Below are 27,335 nucleotides of genomic sequence, written 5' to 3' on the forward strand. Positions count from 1 at the left end.
ATTTCTGTATGTCCTAGCCAACAACGAACAACATCAACAATGGCAATAATAATAGCTACAACAAGGCTACAACAACAAGGGCAACAAAAGGGGGGAAAAATGGCCTCCAGGAGCAGTGGATTCATGGTGCAGGCACTGAGCCTAGCAATAACCCTGGAGGAAAAAGAAAACATAATTAGGGGGGCAGATGGTACTGCAGCGGGTTAAGCGCACGTGGCGCAAAGCTCAAGGACTGACATGAGGATCCCGGTTCGAGCCCCCGGCTCCCCACCTGCAGGGGAGTCGCTTCACAGGCGGTGAAGCAGGTCTGCAGGTGTCTGTCTTTCTCTCCCCCTCTCTGTCTTCCCCTCCTCTTTCGACTTCTTTCTGTCCTATTCAACAATAACAACAATGGCAACAAAATGGAAAAAATGGCCTCCAGTAGCAATGGATACGTAGTAGTGTCAATCCCTGGAGGCAAAACAAAGAAACAAACAAACAAAACCGCCAGCCATAATTTGTAGGACCAAGTGGTGGCTCAGCTGCGGGAGTGCGCACAGCACCATGAGGACCCAGCTTCCAGACCCCCCTCCCACTCCACCTCCACGTGCAGGGGTGGGGTGACCTTCAAACGTGGTGGAATAGTGCTGCAGGCGTCTCTCTCTGTGTCTCCCTCTCTGCCCCTCTCTGTGTCTCACCCTCTACAATGAAACAAATGATAAAAGCTGCTGGGAACGGAGGGATTGTGCAGGCGCCGATTCCAGACGATAACCCCAGCGGCGAAATAATGATTTGACTGGGCACGACAATTCAGATAGGTTTTTGTAAAAATATATATTTTGCAGATTATTTTTCTGAATGTATTGCCGCGACTGAGAAGTCTGCTTTGTTCTGTCTTCTTTCCCTCCCCAAGTTCTTTAAGATCTTCTTTTTTCATTTTTGTAATATTTGATTTATTTTAATGAGAGAGATACAGAGAGGAAGGAAGGAAGGAAGGAAGGAAGGAAGGAAGGAAGGAAGGAAGGAAGGAAGGAAGGAAGGAAGGGAGGGAGGAAGGGAGGGAGGGAGGAAGGGAACCTTGCTCAGCTCTGGCTTATGGTAGTGTTGGGACTTGAACCTAGGACCTTAGAACCTCAGGCATGGAAGTCATTTGCTTAAGCATGATGGTATCTCCCCGGCCCCTAAGATCCCTCCTTTCTGGTGTTCTTTAGTTAAAATGCAGGTGTGTCCCCCCGCACACGCACACGCACACGCACACGCCCTGACACTTTCACTTCTCCCCACGGTCTTGGCAGTGCTCTAGGAAGTACACTTTCACCCCGTAGCCAGCACACCAGTTGTTTTGTAAGAGGAAGAGGAAGGCCCTGTGGAGTGCAGGTTAGCTGTGATTCCAGACTCGATCTGTGTGACCCCATCTACCCATGGCCCCTGTGTGTCCCCTCACAGATACGGGCGAGGTGGGCACGCGCATGTCTGTGTGTGCGAGACCCTACAGCCTCTTGGTGGAAGCCCCCCAGCTGAGGGGACCTCTCCTCTGTTTCTCACCCCCTCCTGACAACCTCATACGTGGGTGAAGGCCAGGCTGCCTGCCAGCTAAAATCTGCACTCGGGGAAAGACCGAAAGCTGACGGGAGAGAGCTGGGGGATGGACCCTGCCTCACTGAGTCCTCATCTCCTCCACAGCTCTGCACCCGAGGGCTACATGTCCTTCAGCGTGGATGCCTCTGCAGATGTGGTTGTGGATATTATCCGCAGCCCCCCAGCCAAGAAGAAGCCCAAGGGCTCCTCCAAGTGGCCCCTGGACCCTGACGTGGAGGTGAGCCTGGGCATGAGGACTGCCAGCAGTGACGCAGGTGACCAGAAGGTGAGTGTGGCCGATGGAGGAGGTGGGACATGTGGGAGGCGTGAGGAGGTCCCAACTGGTCAGGCGCTGGCACTGACCGACAGATCCAGGCTCCTCCCTGGGCAAGCTGCTGATGGTCTGAGCTGGCTACAGTGTCCTCGCAGACAGTACAAGGATGCCAGGGGTTGTGCAGGCCAAAACTTCTACTGAATTCATTCGTTCGGCGAGCGTTCCATCATCACCTACTGTACGCCCGTCACGAGGGGCGCAGAAATAAGTGACATGGAAGGATGCAGCCCTCTGGCCAGCCTGGGTCAATACAACAGGCGCCTCTTGGGGGTTGAGCCTTGGTGCCTCTTAATCTCTTCCTTTAAAAAAATATTTTTATTTTTTATTGGATAGAGACAGAGAGAAATTGAGAGGAGAAGGGGAGACAGAGACAGAGAGAGAGAGAGACCTGCAGCCCTGCTTCACCACTTGTGACTTCCCCCTGCAGGTGGGGGCCAGGGTGCTTTTGTGATATGTGTGCTCGACCAGGTGCCTGGCCCCATGTCTCTTGATCTCAACAGCACCTGCCCTGCAGAGATGCCCGTCCATTCCAAGTCCTCTGTCAGGGCTCAGGGAGCAGCCTGAGGTCGGGTTCTCCAGGTGTCCTCCCTCCCGTCAGCATCACGCTCTCTGGGACTCAGAGAGACACTGTCATTCTCACACTGTGCCCGCAGCTGCTGCCTACTTGCCCTCCAAGGCCCACCTCCGCGTGCCCCTGCCTGACCCTGTGTGGGCAGAGTAGGCCCGTCTCCGCTCCTGGGCTCCCACAGGACCCTCTGCTGTGGACAACAGTCATTTGGGCATTTTGTTCCTCTGCTCTCGGCAGCGGGGGGCGGGAGGGGTGCCCCATGCTGGCCAAGACTTCAGATCCACCGCTGTGTCTGAGTGGGCACAAGCAGGGACCCAGTAGGGACTGGCTGAATGACCAAGAGCGGTCCCTAGTGGCGTGCTGACTCCCTCCAGGTCCGGGTTTCGTACTATGGACCGGAGACCACCCCTGTCCATGCCCTGCTTTACCTCACTGGAGTCGGTAAGTGGGGAAGGGGGGGCTTTCCTCTCCCCTACACACGCACACACACATACATGCACACACACACACACACACACACGTGCACACACACACATGCGCACACGCACACGCACGCACCTGCAAGGCATTTCCCTGAAAGCAACTTTGCACTGGAGCTTACTTCAGACCGAGCTGAGAAAAATTAAAAAGACAACTTAAAAAAAAAAAAGTCAAGGGGCCAGGTGGTGGCGCCCATATTATAGTGAGCAAAGAGCCAGGTTCAAGGCCTCGGTCCTCAACTACAGGGGAACAGCTTTGCAAGTGGTGAAGCAGTGTTGTGAGTGTCTCTCTGTCTCTCTCCCTCTCTATCTCCCCTTGCCCTCTCCATTTCTGACTGTTCTATTCAATAAATAAATAAAGATAGTTTTTAAAAAATCAGACACTCAGTGGATGTTAAATAAATATTTCTTCCCCAGTCAGTGAGCCACACAGAGTCAACTGTGTCCGGCAGCCCCCCTGCTCCATGCTGCATCGCTGACATTATGGCCTATTTACAGAATCATTGTTTTGCCTCATCTGTCTTTTTTCCACCTCGAGACCCACCCTGCCTGCAGGGTACATTCTTCTTCTACCGTTTGCCCTTCTTCCGTAGCCAGTCAACAGCGTCAGGTTGAGCCTGATGTAAAGTTTCGAGACCTCCTTTGAATCTGGAGAGGTGGCAGTCGTTGCCCCGCTAGTTAAAACCCTAGCAACCCTTGCTACAGAAGCTTTCTACCTTCCAGCTCTTTCTTTTCTCCACTCCCTTTCCCAGCCATCTCCGTTCCCGACTTGCCACTTCCAGTTTTTACCCTATAAAGCCCACTTCTGTCCCTGGTTTCGCTCTTTCTCTTCTCTTCTCTGTCCTCCCTTTTCTCTCCCACGTCCCGACCTGGAGAAGGGCTGGCGTACAGAACTGGAAGCGGCCATTGTGGTTTGGTGCCACATGGCCTAACCCGCTGTGCTCACACCCGACTCTGGAGCTCCCGCCTGAATAAAGATTTGTATTACCATGCCACCACGAGTTCCTGGTCTCCCACCCATGAAGCTAGCACGGCAAACTGAGGAGAGAAGTGCATGCAGGGAGAACCACTTACATCTTACAGGTTTTACTGCTCAACTTGAAAAGTGGGGCAGGAGAAATAGCAGAGTGGTTCTGCAAAAGGGCTTTCATACCAGAGGCTCTAAAGTCCTAGGTTCAATCTCCAGCACCACCATAAATCAGATCTGGGCAGTGCTCTGGTCTTTCTCTTTCTTCTTTAGTATTTTTATTTATTTATCATTGGATAGAGATAGAGATAGAGAGAAATTGAGAGGGTAGGGGGAGATAGAGAGGAAGAGAGATAGAAAGACTTTCCCCCTGCAGGTAAGAACCAGGAGCTTGCACCCGGGTCCTTGTGCATTGCAATGTGTGTGCTTAACCAAGTGTGCCACCTCCTGGACCCCCCCATCTCTGTCTCTGTCTTGCTAATAAAATAAATCAAAAAGTGCAACAATTTTGCACATACACACACACACACACACACACACACTGGAAAAGTGTGCATGGCTTTTCAGCATTGTGAATCCTTGTATCTTCTTGACATCAAATATTTCTTTTTTGTGTGTGTGTGTTCCATAACCTTTTATTTCACCTTGAATTTATTTTTTATTTTTTTTATTTTTTTATTTTTTATTTAAGAAAGGATTAATTAACAAAATCATAGGGTAGGAGTAGTGTCCATTCCTATCTTTTTTAATCTTATGTATTTTAAAGTCTATCATGTCAGATATGAGAATAGCTGTTCCTGCCCTTTTTTGTGGGCCATTGGCTTGAATGATAGTTTTCCATCCTTTCACTTTAAGTCTGTGTTTGTCTTGTTGCGTTAGGTGAGTTTCCTGTAGACAACATATTGTTGGGTTGTGTTTTCTGATCCATCTTCCTACTCTGTGTCTTTTAATAGGTGAATTCAGGCCATTGACATTTATTGATATCAAAGATTGAAGATATTTTAATGCCATTCTTGTAGAGTTTTAGAGTGTTTTGATATATGTCCTATTTGTGGTGGTCTGACTATTTATAGGAGACCTTTCAGAACTTCTTTCAGGGCAGGCTTGGTGATGGTTGCTTCCTTCAACTGTTGCTTGTCTGAGAAGGTTTTGATGCTTCCATCTAGTCTGAATGACAGTCTAGCAGGATATAGTATTCTTGGCTGAAAGCCTTTCTCATTGAGCACTCGATAGATATCTTGCCATTCTCTTCTGGCCTGTAGTGTTTGTATGGAGAAGTCTGCTGCTAATCTTATGGGTTTTCCTTTGTAGGTGACTCTTTGTTTTTCTCTTGCAGCCTTGAGGATCCTTTCTTTATCCTTATTCCTTTCCAATCTAAGTATGACATGTCTTGGTGTCTTTAGGTCTGGGTTAATTCTGTTTGGGACCCTCTGGGCTTCTTGAATCTTTATGTCTTTGGTGTTGTCTACACTAGAGAAATTTTCAGCTATTATGGCCTGGAGAATGCTTTCTTCCTCCCCTTCTCTTTCTTCCTCTGGTAAGCCAATAATGCGTATATTGTTTCTTTTGAAGTCATCCCATAGGACTCTGTTGTTGTTTTCAGCATCTCTTAATCTCTTTTTGAGATCTCTTACTTCTTCTTTAGTTGTCTCTAATTCATCCTCAATCTTGCTAATTCTGTCTTCAGCCTCATTGATTCTATTCTCTCTGCCCTCTACTGCTTTCTGGAGTTCATCTATTTTGTTGCCCTGCTCTGATACTGTTTTAGCTTGTTCAGCTAGTTGCCTTCTTAGCTCAGCAATTTCAGCTTTCAGCTCTCTAATAACCATGAGATTATTAGAATTTTCTTCCATATTCTCATTTGTTGTTCCTGCAGTTCTGATTACAATTTTTTCAAATTCTTTACTCACTCCTGTTATTATTTCCTTGGCTAATGTTTGGATGTTGAACTCGTTGTTTTGTGCTTCTCCCTCTGGAGGACTTTTAGCTGGACTCTTGTCCTGGTTCGAGTCTCCATTATTTTTTCTTGTTGTTTTAACCATTTTATATAAGTTAACAGTTTTTTCAATCCCTGAGTTGGAGTTCAGTGGTGTAAAAGCCTTTTTTTTTTTTCCCCTGTAGGCTATGGTAGCCTGAGGGCTTTTAAACTATCAATAGGCTTCTTGGCTTAATCAATGACTCCTGACCAAGAGATAAAGCAGGGTGTGGCAGAGATAATCCAGTGGTTATGCAAAGAGACTTTCACAGCCCTTCAGCTATGCCACCGAGGTATAGGTCTTCTCCTGAGTTTCCCGGTTAGATCTCTGTGCCCTGGTGTCCCTCCCTGTTGCTGCTCCAGATTCTGAGGGTAGTAGCAATGGAGACTCAGAGTTGTACTTGGTGAGTCTCTGGGGAGTCCTTTCCTCCCTTCAGCTGTCCCCTTGTTGGTGGAGCAGACTGGAGGTGGTGTCTCCACTGACAAACTGTCGAACTGTTAGCAGTCACTTAATCTCTCCTTAGGCCCCTCTCTCCTCTCTGTCACCAGCCACGCGTGTTTGTACTCACGGGTGATTTACTGGGTTTCTGTGGTCATTCTAGTCCTGTCTTGTTTTGGTCCGGGTGGTCTCCTTTGGTATTCCTAGTTGATCCGGGAGAGGAGAGGAGAGGAGAGAAAGCGATCTGCTGCTCGTAGCTCCGCCTCCGGAAGTCGAATCGACATCAAATATTTCTAAGAAAAAGTAGAACTGATTGGGTGGGAGTAGATAGCACAATGGTTCTGCGAATATGCTCTCATGCTTGAGATGCCAAGGTCCCAGTTTCAATCTCCCCATACTGTCATAAGCCAGAGCTGATCGGTGCTCTGGTAAAAAGAAAGAAAGGGGGGGAGAGAGAGAGAGAGAAAGGAAGGAAGGAAAGAAATGAAATGGAAAAAAAAGAAAAGGAGTGGGAGTCGGGTGATAGCGCAGCAGGTTAAGCGCATGTGGCGCAGAGCACAAGGACGAGCGTGAGGATCCTGGTTTGAGCCCCCGGCTCCCCACCTGCAGGGGTGTCACTTCACAGGCGGTGAAGCAGATCTGCAGGTGTCTCTCTGTCTCTCTTCCTCCCTATCTCCCCCTCCTTTCTCCATTTCTCTCTGTGTCTATCCAATAACAAATTAAAAAAAAGAAATAGAAATAGAAAAGGTAGGGCTGGAAAGATAGTCATATGTATGACCTAGCTGCAAAAGGCAGCACTATGTAGTCAGTGCTGTGACAGTCAGGTCCTGTGCAGACTTTCCTGCTCTCTCTGTCTCTCTGTCTGAATGACAGTAACCTGGAGCAGAGGAAGTGTGTGCACATCATGCCCATGGCCCAGTCACACGCACTCACACACTCACGCACGCACACGGTGACGCTCTGCTGTCTGGCACAGCGGTCAGGCGGTGTTGCTCAGATCCTGCATCTGCGTCCGGTCTCCGCCATCTGGCCCCATCCGTCGTCTGCTCTTATTTATGTTCATATTCATTTGATTTGCTTCTTTAAATAACATGGATTTTGATGTGTCCTCATCTTCAGCAATGTGTCGTGGCTTCTTAGCTGTGCGGTGAATATAGGAATAGCATGTGAAGCCTTCAAGTCTCGTTTCATTCATAGCTTTAACTTGTTAGAATCCATTTATTTGGGGCTGAGAGGACAGCATAATGGTTCTTTCTGCAGAAGACTTTCCTGCCTGGGCCTCTGAGGTCCCAGGTTCAATCCCCAGCACCACCATAAGCCAGAGCTGAGCAGTGCTCTGGTCTCTCTTTCTCTCTGTGTCTTTTTCTCTGTCTCTCTCTCTCTCTCTCTGTCTCTCTCTCTCTCCCTCTCATTATGATAAATAAATAAAATATTAAAAAGCACACGTCTATTTCATTAGCAAACATTTACTATTACTGGTAGTAACAAAGTAATATAGCACTTACCCTATGCCGGGCACTATGCTAAGTCCTCATTTTCAAAGCTTATGAACAGTCCAGTGAAATTGGAACTATCAGCATCCCACCTCACAAATGAGGAAAGTCAGGTATAAGCAGCAAATCGACTGGCCCAAGGTCGCTCGAGGAAGAAGCTGAGAAGCCCATGTCACTAAGACCTACACCCTGCCCTAGTCTGATACGTGGGTATGAATATTGGGCCCAGATGAGGATGAGAGGCTTGAACCTGGGTCCTTGTGCATTGCAACGTGTGAGCTTAAACAGGTACCACCTCCCGGACCCCCCGTGTCTGTCTCTGTCTGTCTCTCTCTCTCTCTATCTCTGTAAGTGCTCACATTACAGTGCTCAAGGATCCAGGTTCAAGCCCTGGTTCCCCATCTGCGGGGGGGGGGCTTCATGAGTAGTGAAGCGGGTCTACAGGTGTCTCTCTGTCTCTCTGTCTCTGTCTCCCCTTTCCTCCCAATTTCTGGCTGTCTCTATCCAATAAATAAAGATAATTAAAAAACGTTTTTAAAGAATAAGTTGAAAAGGTCAGCCAGGTCAGTGTTACAGTCTGAGTCTCCACGTCCATCACACACACAGGTCTGGGCCACCAAGCTGAGGGGTTGTCATGTAGTGCCCTCACGGGGGAGGGAGGCTTCATAGAAAGACGGGTTTTCTTTTTTAAACAATATTTACTTTATTTATTTATTTGTTCCCTTTTGTTGCCCCTGTTGTATTATTGTTATTGATGTCGTCATTGTTGGATAGGACAGAGAGAAATGGAACGAGGAGGGGAAGACAGAGAAGGGGAGAGAAAAACAGACACCTGCAGCCCTGCTTCACCACTCTGAAGCCCCCCCCCCCCCGCAAGTGGGGACTAGTAGCTTGAACTCAGGTCCTTGTGCACTGTAATGTGTGCACGTAACCAGGTGCACCACCACCTGGCCCCCCTTTTCTAATATATTTATTTTTATTTCTATGAGAGAGAGATAGAAAGACAAGAGCACTGCTCTGCCGGGAGAGCCTGAGGGTGCTTCTTCCCGAGCAAGTGCTCTCTGGGTTGGAGAGAACTCACCTGGAGCCGATCTAGGCTTCTGCGTGGGAGAGATTTCTAGAGCTACTTGTAGGGGTAGGAGGGGTGGGTGGTGAGGACATGAACCCACATGAAAACTCACTCGTGTTTGCCGTCTTTCTACCTGTCTCCTACCTGTCTGTCATTGGGCCCTGTGTCTGTCCAGCCCAGCCCATCTTCCTGTCCATCATTCCTTCCAGCCTCAGAGAGGGTAGCTCAGCCAAGGCTGTCCTCACAGCAGGGAGGTTGGTCTCTGCCCAGTGAAGGTGGAGAGAGCAAGGCCTGGGACCCTGCTTGCCCACAGGAAGTGCCCATGGGAGGGGAGGGCAGGCGGAAGTGCCCCCGGAGAGCTGGGGGGAAGGCAGGCACATCAAGCCTTCCACCAAGGTGAGAGAGTTTTTCTGAGGGTCAGGCTGGGCATGGCAGGTGTGGTGTGAACTCCCCGTAGGAGCACAGCCCCTGCTTGCAATCAGACTTCTTCCTGGAGAGGAGGCGCGTGTCTCTGAATCTCTGTCTTCTCTGAAGGGGAGAGAAAGAATCCTTGTGCAGACAGGATTCTGGGGAAAGGCTGAGTGCCCTTGTCAACCCTGTCCTCTTGCTCTGTGGGATTCCAGAGATCTCTCTGCATGCGGACGTCACTCGCACTGGCAAGATGAAACTCACCCGCGATGGGAAGCACCAGGTATCTGTCCCTCCCACCCAAACCCCAGATGCATCTCCAGTGCTCCCTGGTGGTGTTGGGTTGAATAGCGGCTTGTCTCATGCATTTAAAAAAAATGTATTTATTAGGTAGAGACAGAAATTGAGAGGGGAGAAAAAGACAGAGAGGAAGAGAGACAGAGAGACACCTGCAGCCCTGCTTCACCACTGATGAAGCTTCCCCGCCTCCACGCAGGTGGGGAGCAGGGACCCAAACCTGGGTCCGTGAGCACTGTAAATTTTTATGTGCTAGACCCCCATTCCTTCTTAACCATAAAGAGATCATTTAGCTGGGCTGGGTGGTGGTGCACCTGGTTGAGCGCACATGTCACAGTGCAGAAGGTCCCGGGTTCAAGCCCCCGGTTCCCACCTGCAGAGAGAAAGCTTCATGGGTGGTGAACCAGGGCTGCAGGTGTCTCTCTCTCTCTCTCTCTCTCTCTCTCTCTCCCATTTCCCTCTTGAGCCAGAAATCGAGAGGGCATGGGAAGATGGAGAGGGAGAGAGACAGAGACACCTGCAGCCCTGCTTTACAACTCTCAAAGCTTCCTCACTACAGGTGGGGAGCCGGGGCTCGAACCTGGGTCCTTGCACACTGTAGCATGTGCGCTCAGCTATGTGCGCCACCACCTGGACCCCAACTTACATATGTTCTTCCCCTTCTTACAAAACTCAGTTTTCACCGATTGTGGGTTCAGAGAATGTGCTGTTGTGTGAACTGGAATCTGGAGTCACTGAGTTCAGACACAGCAGAGAGAAACTTTACAAGCAGGTCTCCGAATCCTCCCGTCCAGGACTTTAATGGTACTGCCCACGGGAATGTAGAGAGCAAAAGAAATGGTGGTGGGGGCCAGGCAGTGGCACAACTGGTTGAGCGCACACATTACAGTGCACAATGACCTGGGTTCAAGTCCTTGGTCCCCACCCGCATGGGGAAAGCTTCATGAGTGGTGAAGCAGGGCTGCAGGTGTCTCTCTGTCTCTCTCCCTATTTCTATCTCCTGCTCTCAATTTCTTTCTGTCTGTAATCAATAATAAATAAATAAATTATTTAAAGACAAAAGAAAAATAAATGTTTTTCTTTCTTTTTTAATCTTTTTTTTAAAACTTTATTTATTACTGGATAGAGACAGAGAGAAATTGAAGGGAAGGGGAGATAGAGAGGGAGAGAGACAGAGAGACATCTGCAGCCCTGCTTCACCACTCATGAAGCTTTCCCCCTGCAGGTGGGGACCAGGGGCTTGAACCCGGGGCCTTGTGCACTGTAGTGTGTGCGCTTAACCAAGTGCGCCACCGCCTGGCCCCAATAAGATAGTTTTCTAAGAAAGAGAGAAATGGCAGGGGGATAGCAGTGAGAAGGAGTCAGCTGGGGCTCAGGGAATGTGGGTGGGTGAGTGTTGTAGGGTGACGGGATGTGCAGGTGAGGAGTGGTCTTAACTGGGGTCTGTGGGCAAACTTCAGGACCCCCCTGACGCCCCGAGGCCACGTGCACGGTGCCATGTTGGCTGCTACCGCGGGAGGCTCCCGCCTGCCCAACGATCAAGGTCCCTTTGTGAGGTCAGCTGGAGAGCAGGGGTGGAGTCCATGCTTGGGACCCATCCCCAATGTGGGGGCTCCCCAGGGGCAAACGCTGCCCTGAAACAGAAGACAGAGGTCACTGCTGTGAGCTGTCTCCTGGGAGGGGAGCCCAGCCGCCTTCATCTCTGAGCAGACGGTAACCGGCTGCTGGGTACGGAGCCTGCATTTCGGAGAAGAGGTGACCAGGAGTTTCTGCTAGAGTGACTGTTCAGACTGGAATCTGGACATAAATATTCATTTCGTTTGTCAACCCCAACTGGTTTTTGTTTCTTTTATTTAACTGTTAACAGTCAGCCAGACTGTCATAGGCTCCTTCTTAAAAACAAACAAACACAGTGATCAAATTGCATCTCTTCTTTTAATTTGCTGACGTTGGGGGTAGACAAAAATCTCCTTGGGGTCAGAGATTGCCTGAAGTGGGAGCAAGTTGCACTGACTACATGCGAGGAGCGAGGTGACAGGGAGAGGCGGCCGTGCTCAGAGGGAGCTGGCTGCACTGCTCAGCTCCTCAGCCCATCTCTGCCGGGGGTCCGCAGGGAGCCTGGACCTGGGGCCCTCGTGGGCAAGGCGCCATCCTGCTGGTGAACTGTGACAGAGACAATTCCAAGTCCTCCGCCAAGGACTACGAGGATGAAGAGGTGCAGGACAGCAGAGGTGAGGACGGGTGGCGGCGTGGGGAAGGAAACGAATTTTGTCTGTCTGTCTGTCTTTTTTTCTTTGAATCCAGGGTTTTCACTGGGGCTTGGTGCCAGCATTATGAATCCTCTACTCCTGGTGGCCATTATTTCATTTTTCTTGGATAGGACAGAGAGAAATTGAGAGAGGAGGAGGAGATAGGGAGAAAGACAGACAGACACCTGCAGACCTGCTTCACAGCAGGTGAAGTGCCCTCCCTGCAGATGGGGAGCCGGGGGCTCAAACCAGTATCTTTGTGTGGGTCCTTGTGCTTTGCGCTCTGTGCGCTTAGCAGATGCACCATGCCCGCCCCCCCCCCTCAGCTTTTTAATTTTACTAAAAGTGTCAAACCAGGCCATGTGCTGAGGAGTGGCCGGAAGGGGAGAGTGAGGCCCCAGGAGCCTGTGTCTCAGCCGCCCCTCTGGCTCCAGACCTGCAGGACATGTCTCGCATGACCCTGAGCACCGAGACGCCCAGGGACTTCTTCTCGAGTCACCAGCTGCTGCTCCACGTGGCCACGTCAGAGATGGACAAAGTCAGAGTGTTTCACGCCGGCCGTGAGTTGTCCCTCAGCGTCCCCTCCATGTCCCCTTCCTGTGCGATCAGCGGGGCACCCTTCTGTCACACCTCCTTGAGAGAATAATCCCAGAGCACCCCCTGGGTGCTACAGCCCCAAACCTAAAGCCACAGTTGTGAATGGGACGGCCGTCTCTGCCCGACACCTTCTAGAAAGGGCATGTGGGCAAAAGACAAAGAAACAAGATGCTGTCTGTTTTGTCATCATTTTAAAAATGTATTTATTTTTAATGGCAGAGAGACACAGAGAGAAAGATACACACAGAGAGCTCCCAGAGCCCTGCTTAGCTCTCCGGCTTATGGTGGTGCTAGGGATTGAACCCAGGACTCTGGAGCCTCAGGCAGAACCATTATGCTATCTCCCCAGCCCACTGGCTATTTTTCTTTTAAGTTTTATTTATTAATTAGAGAAGTAGAGAGAGAACCAGAGCATCACTCTGGCACATGGGACTCTGGTGATCACACTTAAGACCTCATGCTTGAGTGTCCAATACTTTGTCTACTGTGCCACCTCCCAGGCCCACAGTGTGCTGTCTAATGCTGGCAAATACTGTGAGGGGCATAGTAACCCAGACAGGAACTACTGCCCTATCTTTCTCTCTCTCTCTCTTTTAATTATCTTTATTTAATTAATTATATTTATTGGATAGAGACAGCCAGAAATCAGGAGGAAGGGGACAATAGGGAAAGAAAGAGAGAGAGAGAGAGAGAGAGAGAGAGAGACAGAGAGAGAGAGAGAAAGACACCTGCAGAACTACTTCACCATTCACAACGCTTTCCCCATTGCAGGTGGGACCAGAGGCTCAAACCCTGGTCCTTACACAGTGTGATGTGTACAGTCAGCCAGGTGTGCCCACCTGTGATTGTTCTCTCCCTCTCCCTCTATACCCCCCTCTCTCTCTCTCACACACACACACACACTCACACACACACTCACACACACACTCACACACACACACACTCACACACACACTCACACACACACACTCACACACACACACACACTCACACACACACACTCACACACACTCACACACACACTCACACACACACACTCACACACACACACTCACACACTCACACACACACTCACACACACACACTCACACACACACACACTCACACACACACTCACACACTCACACACACACTCACACACACACACACACTCACACACACACACTCACACACACTCACACACACTCACACACACACTCACACACACTCACACACACACTCACACACACTCACACACACACTCACACACACACTCACACACACACACACACTCACACACACTCACACACACTCACACACACACACTCACACACACACACTCACACACTCACACACACACTCACACACACACACTCACACACACACACAAACACACACACTCACACACTCACACACACACTCACACACTCACACACACACTCACACAAACACACACACTCACACACACACACTCACACACACTCACACACTCACACACACACACACACACACAGATGGCTTTTCATTATAGACCCCTGGGTCCCCTCCAACCTTAGGTATTAGATAATGGTCTGTCCTCCCTCCTGCTTCTCAAAGGTATTTGTGAGCACCTGTTTCTTTCTTTCTTTCTTTCTTTTTCCTTTTTTTAAATTTCTTTATTGTGAAATTAATGTTTTACAGCCGACAGTAAATACAATATTTTGTGCATGCATAACATTTCCCAGTTTTCCACATAACAACACAACCCCCACTAGGTCCTCTGTCATCCTTCTTGGACCTGTATTCTCTCCACCCACCACCCACCCCAGAGTCTTTGACTTTGGTGCAATACGCCAATTCCAGTTCAGGTTCTACTTGTGTTTGCTCTTCTGATCTTGTTTTTCAACTTCAGCCTGAGAGTGAGATCATCCCATATTCCTCCTTCTGTTTCTGACTTATTTCACTTAACATGAATTTTTCAAGGTCCACCCAAGATCGGCTGAAAACGGTGAAGTCACCATTTTTGATAGCTGAGTCGTATTCCATTGTGTAGATACTGTGAGCACCTGTTTCTAAGTGGATGGCAGGGTTAGTTCTGCACTCAGGGCCTGAGCAGGAAGAACAGCGTACGTCCCTGTTCTCGTGTCCTCATCTCTCACTGGCGCAGGAGGGATGGTCTGTCAGATCAGGAAGTAAATACCTGTCACATCAGGTGGCTCTGAGTGTCCCGTGGAGGAACATGGCAGAGGAGGGGTGTGGGCAGAAGTGGCTCTCGCAGTGAAGGTGGCCAGGGAAGGGCAGCCCTGTGAGGTGTCATCTGAGCGGAAGGAGGGGTGGGCACTCAGGGAAGGGCATTCCAGGTGGAGGGGGTGGCAGGTGCAAAGGCCCTGTGGTGGGAGGCCTTGAGGGCATGAGGGGTGCAGGGCGGCCTGAGTGTGCGGCTGCAGTGGAAGGGGCAGGGCTGGGAGGGATGGGTGGAGTGGGGGAGACAGGGCGGAGGGCAAGAGGCCATCAGATGGGCATGGGCAGCCTTGGCTGCGAGTCCGATGGAGAGGGAGAAAGCCACCTGAGAGCTCCGTGTGGAGGCATGGCTCCGTCTGGCTTTCCCTCCACTCTAGACAGAGCAACTAGACCGGCAGCCTAGGCACTCCTTGCCTCTGCTGAGCCTCCACCTCCTCCAGGAAGCCTCCCCTGCTCTCCTGGCTTCCCATCACATTCCTCAGTTGGTCATGCACCCTACTCACCCATGAGACTGCCTGGAGGCCAGGCCAGATATGTGGCATGTCTCTATCTCTCTGTGTAAAGTGAAAAGAATGACGCAGTTGGCTTAGAAGCAGTGATGTTCTGGGAGTCCGGTGGTAGCGCAGTGGGTTAAGTGCACGTGGCGCAAAATGCAAGGACCGGCATAAGGATCCCGGTTCGAGCCCCTGGCTCCCCACCTGCAGGGGAGTCGCTTCACAGGCGGTGAAGCAGGTCTGCAGGTATCTGTCTTTCTCTCCCCCTCTCTGTCTTCCCCTCCTCTCTCCATTTCTCTCTGTCCTATCCAACAACAACATCAATAATAACTACAACAATAAAAAAAACAAGGACAACAAAAGGGAATAAATAAATAAATAAATAAATTTAAAAAAAAAAAAAAAAAGAAGCAGTGATGTTCTGGGAGTCAGGTGGTAGTGCAGTGGGTTAAGCGCGTGTGGCGCCAAGCGCAAGGACCCGCGTAAGGATCCCGGTTCGAGCCCCCGGCTCCCCACCTGCAGGGGAGTCGCTTCACAGGCGGTGAAGCAGGTCTGCAGGTGTATGTCTTTCTCTCCCCCTCTCTGTCTTCCCCGCCTCTCTCCATTTCTCTCTGTCCTATCCAACAATGATGACAACAATAATAGCTACAACAATAAAACAACAAGGGCAACAAAAGGGAATAAGTAAATAAATATTTAAGAAAAAGAAGCAGTGATGTTGTACATGTCCAAGCCCCAGAACCTCACTGGATAAAAAGGGGGCTGTCAGGTAAGTGCTGGGAACATAGTCAGAATACACAGTTCTGGCCAGCTTGAAAGGGCCCATCTGAGAGGCCTCACTAAGTCTGTGGGGGCGGGTCTCAGGGTGTCCCCCACTTCCCATTGCTTCAAAGGCAGAAGAGGTGCTGGGAGGCCTAAGTCTGAACCCCAGATTTCACCTGAAAATGGGTGCTCAGAGATGGATGGATGGATGGATGGGCCATAATGCTCAGGGAACTTCCTGCAAATCCAGGAGTAGCTTAGACCCATCCCATGGGGATCGCTCCATTCCTGGATTTTTTTTTTTTTTTTAACCAGAGCCCTATTCAGCTCTGGCTTATGGTGTAGGGAATTGAACCTGGGACTTTGGAGCCTGGGGCATGAGAGTTTGTTTGCATAACCATGATGTTATCTGCCCTCCGTCTTTCCTGACCTTCAGCAGCAGTGGTGTGCCCTTCCTCACAGTCCAGCGTTAGCTCTGAGGGGCCCGGAGGTGACATGCAGAACCCTGGAAGGTCTCAGGCAACAGAGAGGAGAGGGGTGTTCTGGGCAAGGTGTGCAGGCCCCAGACCGGGCTCCCCTCTCTCCCAGGACACAAAGACCCCTCCAAGTACCAGGCGGTCCTGGGCCCCCAGCAGCCCTGCTACCCTCTGGAGCTCCCTGGCGGCCAGCACAGCACCGACTTCTACGTGGAGGGCCTGGCTTTCCCTGACACCAGCTTCCCAGGACTCATTTCCCTGCGTCTCTCCCTGCTGGGCACATCCAGCCCGGTAGGCTGAGCTGGTGGCCCCGGGGTGAAGAGGCTGGGCTTTGGGCAGTGACCCAGCTGGACGGCAGGAGGGAGGGGCAGGGCCCTGTCTGCCCTGCCAGCCCCTCCCCTGCTCCCTCTTCCTGCAGGATCTGCCCAGTGTCCTGGTTTTCCAAGACAGTGTGACCTTCCGTGTGGCCCCCTGGATCATGACCCCCAACACCCAGCCCCCCAAGGAGGTATATGTATGCAGGTGAGGCCTCTGGAGTACTGGGAAGGGGTGGGGGCTGGGGTGGAGGAGTCCTGGGCCAGGGGCCTGGGGTCCTGTGTGTGGCCACAGACTCAGCCTCTACTGGGGCTGGGGGAGTTCCAGTCGCCACTGCAGCTCCCAGAGGGTGCTCCTCAGAAGCCACAAAAAAAAGCAGGAGGCTGGGAGTCGGGCGGTAGTGCAGCGGGTTAAGCACACGTGGTGTAAAATGCAAGGGCTGGGGTAAGGATCCCGGTTCAAGCCCCCCAGCTCCCCACCTGCAGGGGAGTCGCTTCACAGACAGTGAAGCAGGTCTGCAGGTGTCTTGTCTTTCTCTCCCCCTCTGTCTTCCCCTCCTCTCTCCATTTCTCTCTGTCCTATCCAACAATCACAACAACAATAATAATTACAACAATAAAAACAACAAGGGCAACAAAAGGGAATAAATAAATATTTTTTAAAAACCAGGATACAAAAACAAAACAAAACAAAAGCAGGAAGCATTGCTGTTACAAGTCTGGTACTGCCCTGATGCCACTCAGACCTGCTTTAGCTCCCGGGGCTCTGCTGGGTTTGCTAGAGTGGCAGACCAGAGCCCGCAGCTCCAGAGCTGGGCAACAGCTCACAGCGTGGGGCACAGCGGCATGAGGAGGGCACCACCTGACTGTGTGCAAGGCCCTGGGTTTGAGCCCTGGCACCACACAGGAGAACCATGACACTGGGGGAAGCTTCACAGAAGGCGCAAAGGTGGTATGGTCTCTCTCTCTCTCTCTCTCTCCTTTCTTTTTGCCTCCAGGGTTATTGCTGGGGCTCAGTACCAGCACTATGGAAGCCACTGCTCCTGGAGGCTATTTTTTTCTTTTGTTTTTTTCTTCTATTTTGAGAGGGGTGGGGAGATAGAGGAGGAGAGAGGTGGATAGACACCCATAGACCTGCTTCACCACTCATGAAGCTTCCCTCCTGCAAGTGGGGAGTGGGGGGCAGGGGGCATGAACTTGGGTCCTTGCACTTTGTATTGTGTGTGCTTAATCGGGTGTGCCCACGCCCGGACTCCTATGGCATGTGTTTCTCTATCTAAAATTATAAGAGAGAGCTGGCTTAGAAGCAGTGATTTGTACATGTTCAAGACCCCAGAACCTCCCTGGATTAAAAAAAAAAAAAAAAAAAAAGATGTGTGTGTGTGTGTGTGTGTGTCAGGTAAGTGCTGGGGACACAGTCAGAATACACAGTCCTGGCCAGCCTGAGGACCTTGCCTCTGCGAAGGAGCCCATCTGAGAGGCCTCATTAAGTCTGCGGGGTCTCAGGGCATCCTCCCCTCTTCCTGTTGCTTCAGGGGCAGAAGAGGTGCTGGGAGGCCAGGAAGGCCTGGCTCTGAACCCAGTGCTGTCCCCAGCTGATGTGACCTCCCTTGAGCACTGACGCCATTTCTCACTCCTGCTCGACCCTGGAGACCTTCAGGGATCCAGCTTCCCTCCCCTCCTGCCCACCCCTCACCCCCACCCCCAGAGGCCTACCAAGACCACTGGTCACTGAGTCCGGGACACTGAGAAGTGCCTCTGTGCTCTGCTCGCCTAGCATATATGGAAACGAGAGCTTCCTGAAGTCACTGACTGCTCTGGCCAAGAAAGCCAAGTGCAAGCTGACCGTCTGCCCCTCCAAAGAAAACATGAATGACCGGTGGATGCAGGTAGGTGGTCCTGGGCTGAGGGTCCCAGCACACCTCCCTGCTCCTTCTGCTCCCCACTAGCACCGCACGGTGAGACACTGAGTCACTCCCAGGCGTGAGAGCTGCGCTCAGAGGCTGCACAGGAACAGCTGTGCAGAAAATAAGTTTTTTCTTTTTCCTGTTTTTTACCTCCAGGGTTATTGCTGGGGTTTGGTATCTGCACTACAAATCCACTGCTCCTGTAGAATTTGTGTCGATTATTCTTATTCTTACTGTATAAGACAGAGAGAAATTGAGAGGGAGAGAGAGGGAGAGGGAGAAAGACAGACCTACTTCACCACTTGTGAAGTGACCCTCCTGTAGGTGAGGAGCCGGAGGCTAGAACCCGGATCCTTGTGTGGGTGCTTGCACTTAATACTATGTGCGCTTAACTGGGCACACCATCATCTGACCCCCCCAGAAAATAAATTTGTTAGGTGGAAAAACAACTCAGGGAGGCCAGGCAGTGGCACACCTGGTTGAGTGCACATATGACAATGCTCAAGGACGCGGGTTCGAGCCCCTGGTCCCCACCTGCTGGGGGAAAGCTTTGCAAGTGGTGAAGCAGGGCTGCTGGTGTCTGTATCACTCCTCTATCTCCCCTTTCTCTCTCTCAATTTTTGATGGTCTCTATCCAATAAATAAATAAAGATAATGAAAAATGTTTAAAAGTCTTTTTTAAAAATAGAAGAAAGAAAAGAAAAGAAGAAGAAGAACTCAGGGGCCAGATGGTGGGCACCCAGTTGAGTGCACACATTGAATTATATAAAATGCATGAGGACCCAGCTTCCAGACTCTCCACTCCGCACCTGCAGGGGGAAGCTTCATGAGCCCTGAAGCAGGTCTGCAGGTGTCTCTCTTTCTCTCTTCTCTATCTCCCCCTTCCTTCTCAATCTCTCTGTCCTGTCAAAATAGAAAAGAAAAAAAAAGGAAAAAAAGGAAAAATAGCTGCCGGGAACAGTGGATTCATAGCCCCAGTGCTGAGCTCCAGAGAGGGGGAGGGAGAGAGAGAGAGAGAGAGAGGAACTACTCAAGGTGGACTGACTTCCTACTGACTCTTTCTCATGACTGTACTACCTCTTTGCTTTGCATTTTGTTTCTCTCCTTAACTAAACACTACCGACTTGTGGAGCTTAGAGTCAGATTTTTTGCTCACTTCCTGAGAGTGAGCCCACTCTGCTTCAGTGGGTACCTTTTCTAAATAAATCTATATTTCATGCCAAAAACCAAACCAAGCAACTAAAAAAATTCCAGGTGGGAAGATTGTTGCCAAGCTTCAAAGAAGATGAAGGGGGTTGGGGCTGGGAGGACAGTGAGTCCAGTCAGGGGGACGTGAGAGTCTACAGACCTGCAGGGACTTTGCAGGAAAGATACGCGTGTGAGAGTGCACCTGCCACTCAGGACAGGAGCCCACCGTGGCCACATGGCACAGGAAGTGGTGGCCCAGGACGGCTCCCCTGAGTGACCTCTTCTGCTTAGCCTGGGGTCTGTGTGTCCTTACTAGCAGGGTTCTGTCTTGGTTCAAGCAAAGCCAAAGGTCTGACTGACTGGCAGCCTAGGCGGTGGAACAGTGGGGAGAGTCCCAGACTCACATGTTTGAGGTCCTGAGTTCAATCTCTGGTACTTCCTGTGCCAGAGGAATGTTCTAGTTCTCTCTCTTTCTCGCCCTCCTCCTTATGTTAATAAGTCAAGAGAGAGAGAGAGAGAGAGAACAACTGGGAGGTGGTGCCATGGGTAAAATCTTGAACTCTCAAGCGGGAGGTCCTAAGTTCAGCCTCTGTCAGAGTGATTCTTTGGTTCTCTCTCTCTCTCTCTCTCTCTCTCTCTCTCTCAAATAAACCCATCTATAAATAATAAATAATTCTTTCTTGAGAGAATGCAAATGTGTAACTCTTCTTAGGGAAGGGTTGTCATACCCTTCAAACTACAAACCTCAGGCTAGTTTTTGCTTTTCCTAACCTCAGACAGCTCATGTCAACTTTATTCAGGAAAAGAAGGGAGGGGTGCAGAGTTTCAAATAGATTCGTCAGAGCCAAAGGTGCAGGGCATTTCACAGCATGTTGGTGCCAACACAGAATAAGAAGCTTTGCTTTCCAGTGGGAACAGACAGCATAATGGTTATACAAAGAGGCTCTCCTTCCCGAAGCTCCAAAGTCCCAGGTTCAGTCTCCCACCCCTGCACTCCATTCCACCATAAGCCCGAGCTGGGCAGTGCTCTGGTAAAAAAAAAAAAGAAAAGAAAGAAAAGAAAGTAAAAATAAAGAAGCTATGCTTTCCCCAAGACCGTTCTCTGAGCTCTGCTGCCTTGCCAGCATTTGCCCGCCCTCCACAGGGGCTGTCAGTCATGATGACCTTCTCCCACTTGCTCTGCCCAGGACGAGATGGAGGTTGGCTACATCCAGGCCCCGCACAAGACGCTGCCTGTGGTCTTTGACTCTCCACGGAACAGGGGCCTGAAGGAGTTTCCTGTCAAACAGGTGCTGGTAGGTGTCGGTGGGGACAGCGACTGCCGGAATCCGCTGGCTTGGAGGCTTCGTGCTCTTGACACCAGCCTCCTCCTATCCCCACTCCCTCAGGACCGACTCCCTGCTTCAGCATAGATGGTGCGGGTGGGCGCCCTGTCATCTTTGCTGTTGCTGTGATGAGAACTGGCCCTTCCTTTCTCAAAATCACTTCAAGCCCTGAGCTCACCTTGTCTTCAGGGGGAAGGTCAGGGGCTTGGGGTTCCCTCTCCACAGAGTTTCTCTGGAGTTCTGGCTTGGAGCTCTCCCCACCCAGGACCTGAGCCCTTCCCGGCACGTGGCTAGGGGCTTCTTCTGCCCTTCAGGGAGCTCCAGCTGGAATACTATGGGGAGGGGCTTCCAGAATCAGTCTTTGTGTGGGCTTGGGGTGGGGTGGGTGACACGGGTGAGCCAATGCTCAGCTGGCATGGCAGGGGTGCGGAATAAGTCACGAATGAACTGCCATCAGCACCCTGGGCAGACATGCGAGGTCAGCCACAGCCTTTCAGTTTTTTAAAATTATCTTGTTTTTATTTATTGGATAGAGACAGCCAGAAATGAAGAGGGAAGGGGGTGACATACCTGCAACACTGCTTCGCCACTCACACAGCTTTCCCCTGCAGGTGGGCACTGAGGACTTGAACCCAGGCCCTTGTGTATTGTAACCTGTGTGCTCAACCAGGTGCGCCACTACCTGGCCTCTTCAGATTTTTTTTTAATCTTTATTTATTGGATGGAGACAGCCAGAAATCAAGAGGGAAGGGGGAGATAGAGAGAGAGAGACAGAGAGACACCTGCAGCCCTGCTTCACCACTTGCAAAGCTTTCCCCCTGTGGGTGGGGACCGGGGGCTCGAACCTGGGTCCTTGTGCCTTGTCACATGTGCACTCAACCAGATAGGCCTTTCACACAGAAGCATCACTAGGCTTCATGGCTGGAGGTGAAGGGATGGGGGAGGCTCAGAGAGGCGGAGTGGCTTTCTCAACTGCACACAGAGGATGGAGAGAGTGTTCGGGACAGGCTGGTTGGGTCAGGGCCATGCCATTAGCCATTACACCCCCTGAGAGGACCTCGGGCCTTCACCCCAAGCCATGACAACCCCCAACGCTCTAAGGGGCAGGGGAAACTGAGGAAAGATTGGAGTTCAGTTTACTACTGGGGCTTCGCGATTCTGAACAAGCTTGTTTGTTTTAGATGGAAGTAGAGAGTCACGGCAGGGAGACAGCATCATGGTTCTGCAAAGAGACTCTCATGCCTGAGGCTCCAAAGTCCCAGGTTCAATCCCCTGCACCACTATGAGCCAGAACTGAACAATGCTCTGGTAAAAAAAAAAAAAAAGGAAGAAAAGAAAAGAAAAAAGATAGGAGCCAGATGATTAAGTGCACCTGTTACAGTGCACAAGGACCCAGGTTCAAGCCCCTGGTCCCCACCTGCAGGAGGAAAACTTTATGAATGGTGAAGCAGGGCTGCAGGTCCCTCTCTCTCTCTCTCTCTCTATCTCTCTCTCTCTCCTTCTCTCTCTCTCTTTTCCAGCATTATCTCTGGAGCTCAGTGCCAGCATTACAAATCCACTGCTTTTTTCCCCCATTTTATTGAATAGGACAGTGAGAAATTGAGAGAGGAGGAAGAGGAGGGACAAAGAGGGAGAGCACCACCTGCCAACCTGCTTCACTGCTTATGAAGTGTCCCCCTTGCAGATGAAGAGCAGAGGCCTCGAACCCAGATCCTTGCACAGGTCCTTGCGCTTAGTACTATGTGTGCTTAACCAGGTGTGCCACCGCCCAGCCTCCACCGTTCTGCTCTCTCCAGAGGGTACAACTTCCATTGTGACAGGGGTCACAGTCCCTGATGGTACACACCAAGCCAAACCCCCAGAGCCCTGCTGGACAGACAGACAGACCCTCCAGCTCAGGTGTCTTTGTCTTCCTCACAGACAACCTTAGATGTTTGGGGACTGTGACAAACTCTTAGCCAAGCACACCTGCAAAAGTTCCACTCATGGGCCGGGTGGTGGCGCACATGTTACAATGCACAAAGACCAGGGTTCAAGCCCCCAAACCGCACCTGTAGGGGGAAAGCTTTGTGAGTGGTGAATCAGAGCTGCAGTGTCTGTCTCTCTCCCTCTCTCCCTCCCCTTTCCCTCTTGACTTCTGTCTCTATCCAATAAGTAAAGAAAAAAAAATACAAACAGGAAACCAATCTAAGGGCAAGAGCTCTGCCATCTGCCTGGTCTCACAAAGTGACATCTCAGGGATGGTGACGTCACGGTCCTTGCTCATAGCTCAGCCCAGCCCAGCAGCGGGATGCAGCCCCGTGTGGACGGGGAGCCATGCTGCAGGGCTGGTCCGCACCACTGGCTGTGGGGCCTGCAGAGTCCACTCAGTGCTCCACTCTGCACAAGGAGGGTTAGTGTGGGCCTTGAGGGGGTGTCGTTATGCCAAGCTGGGGATCCTGAAGCATGTGGGGGGTGATCTGATTAATCAGTGAATGCCGGCGTCTCTTTTTTTTTTAATATTTATTTATTTATTCCCTTTGTTGCCTTTGTTGTTTTATTGTTGTTCTTGATGTCGTCATTGTTGGATAGAACAGAGAGAAATGGAGAGAGGAGGGAGAGACAGAGAGGGGGAGAGAAAGACAGACACCTGCAGACCTGCTTCACTGCCTGTGAAGTGACTTCCCTGCAGCTGGGGAGCCAGGGGCTCGAACCGGGATCCTTACGCCGGTCCTTGTGCTTTGAGCCCCGTGTGCAGTGTCTCTGCTTGTCACCTGCTCCGGCACTTGCTCACCTGCCCACCTGCTGCATCGCACCTGCCGGGCCCTCCCTGAGTGCCTGCCGTGACCAGCGTCGTCTCTGGTCCTGGACCCCCCTTCTCTCTCCACCTAGCGACTTGATTGGCTTATATTTGGCACATACTCCTCCCATCTCAGGGTCCAGACTTCGGCTACGTGACTCGGGGGCCCCAAACGGGGGCGGTGAGTGACCTGGATGCCTTTGGGAACCTGGAAGTGAGCCCCCCGGTCACAGCTGGGGGGAAGAAGTATCCGCTGGGAAGGATTCTCATTGGGAACAGCAGCTACCCCAGGTGACGGGGCCCAGGGAGGGAGCCCCCTAGGATGGCGTGGAATGGCAGTGACCTCTTGTCTTCCTCCCAAGGGGGCTCAAGAGATGGCAGGGTGGAGGCTGGACGGTCACGCACCCAGTAAAGCGCACACAGTACTAAGCCCAAAGACTCGCACAAGGAAGGATCAGGGTTCGAGCCTTGGCTCCCCATCTGCACAGGGGGAACGCTTCACAGGCAGTGAAGCAGGTCTGCAGGTGTCTCTCTGTCTCTCCCTCTCTGTCTCCCTCTCCCCTCTCAATTTCTCTCTGTCCTATCCAATAAAATGGGGAGAAAATGGCTGCCAGGAATAGTGGATTCATAGTGCCGGCACTGAGCCCCAGCCATGACCCTGGAAGAAAAAAAATAGTAAATAAATAAATAAATATAGCAGGGGCCACCCCCCCATAAATAAATAAGTCTAAAAAAAATAGTGAACCTGGAAGCAACCCAGGTGTCCAACAACAGATGAGTGGCTGAGCAAACTGTGTTCTAGATACGCAATGGAATACTACTCAGCTATGAAAAAGAGCTGAGGGGAGTCAAAGTATATGCCAAGGAAAACAGGGGCTCAGGAGATCCCAGTGCTGCCACTCCCACCCTTTGACTCAGGGTTCACTGACTGAGGGTCCACTGACTGTGTGCTAGGTACTGGCTGGGAAGGAAAGTGACCATGACAGCCAAGGCCCTGTCATAACTCCAGTGGGGGCAAACACCTGATGGAAAAGCCAACAGGTGTAGGAATTTCAGGTAACAAAGAGGATGGCCATGCGCCCAGCCCAGCTTCCTGCCCAGCCCCCACTGCACCGGAGGAAGCTTTGCCTCTGTGGTGTCTCTTCCTCTCTGAAGAAGTCAGCCTGGACCAGGGAAGCCCCAGTGACTCCTAAACAAACACATCAGAAAAAATTGTAAACCTTTTTATTTATTTATTTATTACTGGGTAGAGACAGAGAGACATTGAGGGGGAGAGGGAGAGGGAGAGACAGAGAGACACCTGCAGCCCTGCTTCACCCCTGGTGAAAGTTTTTCCCCTGCAGGTGGGGACCAGGGACTTGAAGGTGGGTCCTTGGGCACTGTGATGTGTGCGCTTAACCAGAGAAACGGGGGCCGGGCAGGGGCATGCCTGGTTAAGCGCACGTGTGCCAGAGTGATGCTCTGGTTCTCCACCACCCCCTGTAAATTAACGAGTCTAAAAAAAGTAGTGAATCTGGAAGCAACCCAGGTGTCCGACACCAGATGAGTGGCTGAGCCAGCTGCGGTCTCTACACACAATGAAATACTACTCAGCTATGAAAAGTGGTGAATTCACCTTCTTCACCCCATCTTGCAGGTCAGAGTAGAGCTTGAAGGAATCCTGTGAAATGAGATCAGCCAGAAAGAAAGAGAAAGATGAATATGGGATGGTCTCACTCATAGACAGAAGTTGAAAAACAAGATCAGAAGGCAAAACACTAAGCAGAACTTGGACTGGAGTTGGTGTATTGCAACAAAGTCAAGGACTCTGGGGTGGGGGGGGGAGGGTTCGGGTCCTGGAACACGACGGCAGAGGAGGACCTAGGTGGGGGTTGTATTGTCATGTGGAAATGGTAACATGTACAAACGACTGTATTTTACTGTCGACTGTCAACCATTAATCTCCCAATAAAGACATTTAGAAGAAATAGTGAAGAGAAGCAAGGGACAGAGGAAGAGTGGGGACTGTGCGAGTCAGGGTGGCCAGGGGACTGCTCTCTGAGGCTGAGGCATGGCGGCAAGAGGGACTGAGAGTGTAGAGGGATCCTGGAAGCCTGTGCTAAGGCCCTGAGGTGCTGTGAGCTGGGTGTTCCGTGAGACCAGTAGGACTGAAACAGACTGAGTGAAAGGGATAGCAGGGGAGAATCACAAGGGACCTTACAGGCCAGAGCAGGGAGGAGATGAAGCTGGGGAGGGGGTGGCATTTCTGAAGCCATACGGCTGACAGCGACCCCCCCCCCCCTCAGGCCCCAAGCCCCCGTCAGCTCAGAAGACCAGCTTCTAGCTGGGTCACCAGATAGTGCTTCCCAGGCTGGGCTCTGGTCTCCTGTAAGCGATGAACTTTGTGCCCCTCTGTTTCCTGCAACAGGACTGAGTGATGGTTCCTAATTTCCTCCAATGTTTGAGAATACTTTTTTCTCTTTTTTAAAAAATTTCTTTATTGGGGAATTAATGTTTTACATTCAACAGTAAGTATAATAGTTTGTACATGCATAACATTTCCCAGTTTTCCATAGAACAATACAACCCCCACTAGGTCCTCTGTCATCCTTCTTGGACCTGTATTCTCCCCCCCACACCCACCCCAGAGTCTTTTACTTTGGTGCGATACGCCAATACCAGTTCAGGTTCTACTTGTGTTTGCTCTTCTGATCTTGTTTTTCAACTTCTGCCTGAGAGTGAGCTCATCCCATATTCATCCTTCTGCTTCTGACTTATTTCACTTAATATGAATTTATCAAGGTCCATTCAAGATCGGCTGAAAACAGTGAAGTCACCTTTTTCTTTTAAGGATTTTTTTTATTGTTGCTGTTATTGATGTCGTTGTTGTTGAATAGGACAGAGAAATGGAGAGAGGAGGGGAAGACAGAGGGGGAGAGAAAGACAGACACCTGCAGACCTGCTTCACCACCTGTGAAGCGACTCCCCTGCAGGCGGGGAGCCGAGGGCTCAAACCGGGATCCTTGCGCCGGACCTTCTGCTTTGTGCCACATGTGCTTAACCCACTGCGCTATTGCCTGACTCCCGAAGTCACCATTTTTTACAGCTGAGTAGTATTCCATTGTGTATATAGACCACAAGTTGCTCAGCCACTCACCTGTTGTTGGACACCTGGGTTGCTTCCTGGTGAGAATACTTTTTGGTGCTCTGTTTATTTACAGAGAGAGGTAGAGGGAGAGAGACCAGAGCACTGTTTAGCTTTGGCTTATGGCATTGCTGGGGATTGAACCTAGGATCTCAAAGCCTCAGGCATTGAATTTTCTTTTTTTTTCTTTCTTTTTGTTTTTCGCCTCCATGTTTATTGCTGGGACTCGATGTTGGTGGCTCTATGAAGCCACTGCTCCTGGCAGCCATTATTCCATTTTATTGGATAAAACAGAGAGAAATGGAGAGAGGAGGGGGAGACAGAGAGGGAGAGAG

General features: G+C 50.8%; 1 protein-coding gene across 3 annotated transcripts in view; it reads left to right on the forward strand.

The window, feature by feature from the left end:
- The window catches only part of LOC103114093 (protein-arginine deiminase type-4), a 46,005-nt gene that overhangs the window by 12,943 nt on the left and 5,727 nt on the right, over positions 1 to 27,335 (forward strand). For 2 of the 3 annotated variants that reach the window (XM_060200887.1, XM_007523721.3), the window contains exons 2-11: positions 1,663 to 1,843; positions 2,834 to 2,900; positions 9,505 to 9,572; positions 11,700 to 11,817; positions 12,270 to 12,395; positions 16,476 to 16,654; positions 16,782 to 16,885; positions 18,455 to 18,566; positions 20,960 to 21,067; positions 24,013 to 24,167. In XM_060200887.1, coding sequence (XP_060056870.1) covers positions 1,663 to 1,843; positions 2,834 to 2,900; positions 9,505 to 9,572; positions 11,700 to 11,817; positions 12,270 to 12,395; positions 16,476 to 16,654; positions 16,782 to 16,885; positions 18,455 to 18,566; positions 20,960 to 21,067; positions 24,013 to 24,167 — 1,218 coding nt within the window. Of the gene's footprint in view, positions 1 to 1,662; positions 1,844 to 2,833; positions 2,901 to 9,106; positions 9,278 to 9,504; positions 9,573 to 11,699; positions 11,818 to 12,269; positions 12,396 to 16,475; positions 16,655 to 16,781; positions 16,886 to 18,454; positions 18,567 to 20,959; positions 21,068 to 24,012; positions 24,168 to 27,335 lie in introns of those variants that run through there. The other variant, XM_060200888.1, reaches the window with a different exon arrangement.

This window comes from Erinaceus europaeus, chromosome 11, assembly GCF_950295315.1.
Source record: "Erinaceus europaeus chromosome 11, mEriEur2.1, whole genome shotgun sequence".
NCBI lineage: Eukaryota > Metazoa > Chordata > Mammalia > Eulipotyphla > Erinaceidae > Erinaceus > Erinaceus europaeus.